This window comes from Hippocampus zosterae, chromosome 12 (genome assembly GCF_025434085.1).
Source record: "Hippocampus zosterae strain Florida chromosome 12, ASM2543408v3, whole genome shotgun sequence".
Classification (NCBI taxonomy): Eukaryota; Metazoa; Chordata; class Actinopteri; order Syngnathiformes; family Syngnathidae; genus Hippocampus; species Hippocampus zosterae.
The window spans coordinates 15,069,417-15,077,702 of record NC_067462.1 but is presented as its reverse complement, the minus strand read 5'-3'; the positions used below and the strand labels follow the sequence as shown (position 1 = coordinate 15,077,702).

General features: G+C 39.6%; 1 protein-coding gene across 2 annotated transcripts; it reads left to right on the top strand.

The window, feature by feature from the left end:
* The first annotated feature begins 781 nt into the window (after positions 1–781).
* On the top strand, positions 782–8,172 carry si:ch211-218d20.15 (uncharacterized). Of its 2 annotated transcripts, none has more exons than XM_052082504.1 (8): positions 782–1,153; positions 1,269–1,387; positions 2,990–3,050; positions 3,146–3,213; positions 3,643–3,745; positions 5,687–5,805; positions 5,872–6,064; positions 6,434–7,815. In XM_052082504.1, exons 1-7 carry the CDS (start codon positions 1,093–1,095, stop codon positions 6,019–6,021), a joined length of 681 nt encoding a protein of 226 aa, XP_051938464.1. In that variant the 5' UTR covers positions 782–1,092; the 3' UTR covers positions 6,022–6,064; positions 6,434–7,815. The 2 variants fall into 2 exon arrangements, with proteins under 2 accessions (XP_051938464.1, XP_051938463.1); XM_052082503.1 differs by lacking the exon at positions 6,434–7,815 and adding an exon at positions 7,829–8,172 and having other exon boundaries at positions 784–1,153; positions 5,872–6,017.
* The last annotated feature ends 114 nt before the right edge of the window (positions 8,173–8,286 follow it).

Below are 8,286 nucleotides of genomic sequence, written 5' to 3'. Positions count from 1 at the left end.
GCCTACTGCCCGGAGACGGCTGGGATGAGCTCCAGCACCCCCCGCGACCCTAGTAAGGATCAAGCGGTACGGAAGATGAATGAATGAATGAATAATTACACACACACACACACACACACACACATATATATATATATATATATATATATATATATATATATATAGGTAATTTGAGTATGAGCAACAGCAAAAATCAATAATTGAGTATCAACAACAGTACCATTACACATATTGTTTTTTGTTTGCAGGGGTGGGAACATGTTCACCGGCCGCATTTGATTTTTAAAACTGATTGATGATCCTGATCATTGTAAATAGGTCAATATGAAACAGTTAAATGTTTGTGAATGGAGTTATTTTAAACCTGGGCTAGTTCTTAATTACATAATTCATGCTTTAATTAGGTATTTTTAAAGGAAATAATTGCTAAATATAAAATTGTCCATATTACTTTATTTTCAAAAAATCAAATGATTAAGATATTAGTGAAAATAAAAATGTTAACTGAGGGCTCTGTTCATAAAATAAACAATACAGGACTATTTTTACTTAAATATAAACGAGCAGTGGGCTGGACGTGGCCAGCGGTCAATACAGGACCATGTTCCACATTCTCCACTTTGCTGCAGCAGCTGTTTAATTTGCTTTGTCAGGTCATTTATTTTGAGTGCCAGATGACATATATTTTAAAAAACCAACAACGACGTAAAATATGCTGTGTTCTGAGTACGAAATAGATTTTTTTTAAAACATTGGTTTGCATTTTTCTTAGGATGACGTCATTGTTCACGAGAAGGGGCGTTCATGGCTCTCGATGACAGACTGCGGCTGCACGGCTGGCACTGGCAGGGCGTGGATTGGGGGGCGGGAGGGGTTGTCGCTTCGATGGATCCATCCGACCAACTGCTAAAATAGCACCCCGAACATCAGCGGTCCAGACAATATATTTACATGTATATTTTGCGACTGTTTTGACCATCGCACACTCGGACGCACCATCGCCGCTCCAAACATGCGTAAACTAGGCGCTTCGTAGTTCTTTCCACCTGTGCTCTGCGTGGATTTAGTAGCTTCACTAATGTGATTTTTAAGATGGCAGGATGCTTATCTGAGCCGCTTTGTCAGCCGAACACCTTCCACGAGGCGTTTAAAGGTGAGTCAGCGCTAGCTTTAAAAAGAAAAAAACATCCATTTACTATGGTGGTCCATGTTGTCTCATGTATAAGTGCTGTTATAACTAACTGGGTTGCTGGTGTATGTGAATTTAGTGGAGCTACAGGTGAAGAGACCAATGATGCCGCTACACCTGAGCCCAGAACAGGTGGCTGTGGAGATGCTGTGTCTCTGTGGGCAGCTGGACCTCCTCATCAGGGTGCAGATGCAGGAGGTAGAGGCTCCCCCTGCGCTAAGATAATTACCTGTTTTGATTGACACCGTCAAAGAGATATACAGTACTACAACAGTGTATTTACAACATGTGGCAGTTGGAAGTGGGTAGTGTACGACTGTCCTGTATCGGAGAGCTGTGCACAATAGTTTTATTGTTTAGCAAAATAAAATAATCCAAACCGCCTCCACAGTTAAATGTTGTCCATTATAAAAGGTGAATGTTTATAACTACAAGCCGGTGTGTGGGATTTAAATGTGTAGCAGAGTCTCTGGAAGGACTCGGCTGGACACAAAATAATTTTTAAGTGGGCTTTATTCCCAACTGAAGAATGAGAAATTGTACAGCTTTAAGATGAAAGTCTGAGATGTAAACTGAATTTTAAAAGAGTTCGAAAAGGGATCAAAGAAAGAGATCAAAGAAAATCATTTAACAGATTAAAGACAATTACGCCACAATAGACAACAGCAGTGGCTTGCTAAATAGGGAAACAGAAATAAAAATACATTATTTCCAAGTCACAAAACTTCTTAGTGCAGAACAAATAATCATTACAACCCAATGTTTTGAGATGCAGCCACACTTACTCAATATGTTCCGGTGTGTTGGGTGTGTACAAAGCACGTGGACAAACACAAATGATCTCCCCTCTAAAGAACAGATAACACAGTTCATATAATTTCACAGTAAAAAAAAAACATATTTACATCTTATAACATTGCGAACACTTACGCTGTACAGCTGTTCACAAGACTCACTAGTGGTAGATTTCAAACTCCAAACCAAACCACTCCAGATATTTTGCTCTACAAATACCATTTTACTAATTAATCATCTGTCCAAAATTAACACCTAACATGCGTCATGGTAAACTAGTTACCAATTACCTGAATATCGCCAGGGTTACGATAACGATCATGGGTGTATCAAGTTGGGACAAGCAGTGGGCACAGTTCAGCGACTACCCTCCTTCATGTGCATGTCACCCTTACTGGTCTGATTCTCACACGCTGCATATGGTCCCGCGTGTTTTGATCTAGGGTGGCTCTTAAAGTGACAGTGCTACATTTGTTAAACAAGGAAGCCTTCAGTACAAGCGTCTAAGTAAGGTTCACCTGGTTACATATGTAACATTTTAATATTCATCTATCATTCACTCATAACAAGAGGTAAATCACATAATTCAGAACATTTTTCATGCAAGGGTTACCTTACAGATAAAATCCTTGAGCATTCTAATTTTCATACAAGCGTGAAAACTTTCTCAATGTTAATATAAAAAACGTATTCCAACTTTAATCCTTTCAGGGACAGAGGTTACCACAGTGGACATCTTATCATGTTCTCAGGTTAAAGGATGCATGAAAGGGTTAAATTCTTGTGTGAACGTTGATGCCTATTTTTCACTTGTATGACTTTTTGCTTTGTATTTTTATTTAAATACCTAGTTGGGAATGTCTATCAAAAATTAATGGTTGATTATGTAATACTGCTCTTGTGTAGTTCTTCTGCCGGCGGACTTAATAAAAGGTCCAAGTCACGTGGTGCATTCACATTTCGCAAAAGCACACACATCTAGGCTGTTTTTCATTCCTTTGGCAGTTCCAGGAACAATTAAGACAAGGCTGTAGCCCAGAGGAGTCAGACACCTTCCAGGCTCAAGGTCAGTAGCGACAACATAGTATACAGTGTAGAGGAATATCGTATTATATGATAGAATATAGTATTGCATTTCAATGAATCTGTTGTTTCCTCCAGGATCGGAGATTCTCGACCAGATGCTGCAGTGCCTTGAACATCTACCAAAGCCGATGCCACAACTGGAGGTAGCTGTATAAAATCTCATACATGGTTGCAGACCAGGGGTGGGAAGACTTTTTCAATTTTCAAACCAAAAAAAAGGACCAGGTCATTTGTAGATGGGTTAAAAATAAACAAAAATGTCAATAACTGCAGATAAAATAGTTAATTTTAACCATAACAAATAGAAATACAGTAATATAGAATGAGAAAAGAATAAAAATGGCAAACAATACATTTTGATGAACTGATTTCAGTGAGAAGTTAAATTAATGCAAAACCTATTTCATGACTCTTGATCATGTAAATACTTAGTGGACTATATTAAACAATGGAGCTGGCCATATGTGGCCTCTATGACTTTGCCCATCCCTGCTATAGATGCTTCAAGTGTTAAAAAAAGGTAAGTAAGTAAATAAATAAATAAATAAAATGTATCCGTGTTGTCACCATAGGACTACCTGGATACAATGGGTTTGTCTGAAATGTTTCCTCGTGTGGAGGTTTTCCTCATCCAAGGCTGTCCAGTGGACATGCTGGAGAGGCCACCAATGGATGGTAAGGCTTGGCCACTGATACCACAATCCTGCTGTATAACATACATAACAAAGGCATAAGTGTAAAATGCATGAAGGATTCCTATAATGTAGACATTATTTTACATACACAGCTGAACTTCTTCAATTTGTTCGGATTTTGAAACCATTTGTAGTATGTTGTCATTTGTTGCAGACAATATTAACCACTACTAACCAACGCAAAAAAAATAAAAAATATGAACGAACACAAAGAGAATGTTCCCCTATAATAGCCAAAACACAGTTCAGGCATTTAGTTACATTTGGGAGAACCAAACCAAAGCCAGATCAACTACCTTAGTCCCTTCCATTCCGGTGGACGGTGATCTTGATACGGAGCAACGACAGGGGAAAAAAAAATAACAGGAGGTCTTTTAAGGGCACAGAAAACGTGGCTTTTGTAATATTTCAGCCAAAATCCAACAAAATTGCTTCACACGCAAGCAGAGTCAGGACTGGAGTGTCGCAAAAAATCGGCCCTGTCATTTTGGGCCCGCCGGCATGGCGAAACCTCTCAATCCTGGCTAACATGTAGCTCCGCAATCAAAGTTTATTACTTCAGTTTGCTGTCTATATTGCAATTGGATTAGTGAGCTGCTGCTTCTAAATCTCTCCTGTGTCTAAATCTCTAAGTATCCTGTGGTAAAATGGAGGAAAATAACATTTAAATGTCACTGCATTGGCCCCAAAAGATGCTGGCCCACCAGACATCTGCACTCACACGAAATGGTCATTTTTTTATTTTTATTAAATGTCATGTCTGTGAGACATATACAAGAGTACAATAAAGCCCCACATATTTGTCGTTCAGCAAGCATAAATTCACCTTTTGCCTATTTTTTTTTTAATACATCCGCTGTACTTTCAGAAAATTCACATATTTGCTACGTACCCAGTGCAATTAAATAAAAGTATTACTTTGCTGCCATTTTGTGGCATCTTGTTGCCAGGGAACAATGTTGAGGCAAGATGAGTAATTTAATTAAATTAAAAGTAGTGCTTTGCCACCAAGTTGGTAGCATCTTCTTGCCAAAAAACTATGATGAAATGAGTTGAGGATTTTTATTATGACAAAAGTACAGGTAGTGGTTTCAGAGCATTGTATTTTACTTGCCTTTTGAAAGAGCTTTCTGTTTCTCTTTTTTTATCTTGGTTTGTTGACCAGTGTCATTATTTGTTTGTTTATTATGATTATTTTCTTTGTCAGCTTTGTGACATTTTCTCTAAATAAATATTTCTGTACATATTATATGAGTCGATGTTTGTACAGACCAATTCTGTCCGGAAACCTTCCGTACCCTCACACAACCTATGACATATTTTGTGCCAAAAAACTATCTTGAAGTGAGTAGAGGAGCTTCATCTGAATAAAAATGCTACCTAAATAAAAAAGTATTACTCTGATGCCTTGTGGCATCTTGTTGCCACGGAATGATGTTGAAGTGAGATGAGGAATTTAATTTCACTAAAAGTAGTGCTTTCCCACCATCTTGTAACTTCTACGGGCAATTATAATTCATGTTTAGTGAATCGCAAATACAGTCTATGGGGGAACACTGTACATTATAGTCATATGTCATATTTGAAGCGGCTTAACATGCAATTCTCAAAACAAATCAAAGCTTCAAGCGGCATGAACAGATCCACACAACCATTTTCATGGACAATGCTCTAAAAATGATATCAAACTTTGATGCAATGCTCCGCCCACAGTCGAAAGCAAAGGCAAATAAACTTCACAATTCTGTAGCGCCTGTTCGTCAAGTGGACCTGAGGGCCTTTGCACAAAACCTAGAAATTATCGCACAAATGTTCATACATATTTGTTTGAATCTCATGTTGTGTCATACATTTAGTATGCATACCTTCAAGGTATCACCACAATGGATCAAGTCACTGCAAGCTAATGCCTCCTTTGCAGACTATTTCTCCCACATCGCCAAACTGAATCAGCTGCTTGTGCTGAGTCAGCAGCTCGAGGAGGACATCAGGCACCTGGGAAGTCACAAATACATCGCCCACCAGCTCTCCGTTATATACGTACGATCATTTGTTTCCTTTTACTTTAAAGTGGCTTGCTATTAAAAGTGACTTTTTTTTCCATAGCAAGTAGTCAGCTCTTTCCAAAGCGTTGACATCTTCTCTGAGACAAAGAAAGACATTGAAGCCAACTTCAAGAAGATGAAAGAGTCTCTGGTGGTGGAGGAAGGCTCCAGGCACGAACCTCAGCTGGCTGCTCATTATATCCACTGGTGAGTTCAAGTGTATCATGTAACACGGAGGAGGGGAATGTTTCAGGGTCATCTATATCTATATATATATTGCGCGTCGTCCCGCACGCGGTCTGTCCTTCCGTCTGTCCCTTTTCAAAACGTACCTACTTCACCGCGGCGCTGCGCGCCGCCACTGCGCGCCGCCACTGCGCCGCTCAGGCAGTGGCTCACTACGATCGCGCGGGCATCTTAGCGAAAAAATGTTGTCTACCCACAAGCATTGCAATAAAATTGTTAGTTATTTAGTAGAGCTAAACATCTCTTTATTTTCGCGATAAGCAATGAAGATGAACAAAAAGTTGAACCAAGCAACAACACTTTTGTGGGCCGAAGGCCCACCTCACCAGCCTTCCGCAGGAACTAGCTGATCAGCCGCCCGGAGGGCGGCGAACCAGAAAGTACTATATATTGCATATGACAATATAGGATGCAACGATGTAAATGCTGTATAGTTGTCATATTGTATACTTCATGATTCTGTTTTACTGTTCTTATAATCAGAGTCATAGCCTGTGCATACCTGTAAAAACATTTATGTCAACATCAACCTGTATTTATGTATCACCTCATGCTTCACACACATCGTAAAACTATACAATGAATAGTAAAGTGAACTTGTGGATTTAACCATTCATCCAGCCCTTATCTGAAGCGCTTACTTCTTATACTTAATAAAAATTTAAAATATTTTTGCATGGAGGACTTTTTTTTCTTTTTGGGATGGGGGGAACAACATTTATTTATTTTTTTGTGGCAAACGCATATTAGCTGTATAACCTTGCTGATTCAAGATTTTGTTTGGGAAAAAATCCTCACTTATTTTTATTGCAATTATAACGGGTATCAATTATATATTTTCGTTACTCGGGGACGCCCCGGTACATATTTACATTTTTTGGGAGGGGACTTATCCGACTTTGTACTGTGCTGCTCAAGTCTGGTCCCCGAGGGCCCCTATCCAGCCTATTTTAGATGTTTCCATGCTCTAACACACCTGATTCAGGACCTATATCAGGCTTCTTCAGAACTTGCTGATGAGTTGATCATTTGAATGAGGAGTGTTAGATGAGGGACACATCCAAAACAGGCTGGATTTGGCTCTTGAGGACTGGATTTGGGCTTCACTGTCCTAATACCGCCCTGCAATTGGCTGGCAACCGATTCAGGGTGTCCCCTGCCTACTGCCCGGAGACAGCTGGGATAGGCTCCAGCACCCCCCGCGACCCTAGTGAGGATCAAGCGGCTCGGAAGATGAATGAATGAATGAATGAATGTCCTAATACCACATCACAATTATAGAAACCACTACTATACAAAAACGTGCATGTTAAAAGTACACAACTGTGCTACGTACATCATCTGGATCCATTTAGAATGAAGATTGATCTAATAACGCAACAAAAATATTAACAAACGTAAGTACATGCATCATAATCACCAGAGATGCTTATTAAACGTATTTGTGTCTGCTTAAGATGTTTTGCTAGTCGCAGCTGGCCCTGTAAGGACACATTTTACACCAGATTAGTTTAAGAAACGGTCAAATTGCTAATTCACAAGTTCTTAACTGTTGTCACCCTGGGATCCACATTTTCTTATTGTCGCTAACCGCGGGTACACACAAGGACAATCGGGCTGTTTTTGTCCTGATTTTGACTGCTTACCGTGGATGTTTATGCAATTTTAATTTGATGCAATCGGCATTGTGCCTTTTACTTGTGGTTTTAATAATGATGAATCTAATCCCTGTAATAAAATCTGATCACCTGTACTCCTTTTTCCCTCTGTAGGATATTAGATATTACTCACAAACTGACGTCAGTAGTGCTCTCGCTGCCGGACGAGCTCACTGATGACCTTGACCAGGCCATGACCTTCATGTCCCAGTTTGTGTCTTGATGTTGTGTGACCCTACCCCTTCCCCCCTCCCCCAAGTGGGCTACATTCTTAGTTAAACAAAACTGAGACTCAAACGGTGCTATACCATTAAACCCAACAGTAGGATTGTAAAATCCATTTAAATATCCTACATGTACATTTTTGCATTGGTTCGTCTGAATCTTGCACCAATTGTAACACATGTTATGAATGCGTTTTGTACCTGTAACAATAAATTTAAATGCAATTGGCGGTTTATCATGCGTGTTCTTCTGTTTTCATATGTTCAGCGGAAGCTTCAAAGTCAAAAGACAGCAGTTTCTCATTAAGTCGGCCGGGCCAAGAGGGGGCAGAATTCAGAGAGAAGCAA

Bases quoted from the DNA above. Each gene is read 5' to 3' on its own strand.
- si:ch211-218d20.15 (XM_052082503.1), top strand. From the start codon at position 1,093: ATGGCAGGATGCTTATCTGAGCCGCTTTGTCAGCCGAACACCTTCCAC. The intron at 1,154-1,268 runs GTGAGTCAGCGC...ATGTGAATTTAG, and splicing joins CTTCCACGAGGCGTTTAAAG to TGGAGCTACAGGTGAAGAGA. The intron at 1,388-2,989 runs GTAGAGGCTCCC...TTCCTTTGGCAG, and splicing joins TCAGGGTGCAGATGCAGGAG to TTCCAGGAACAATTAAGACA.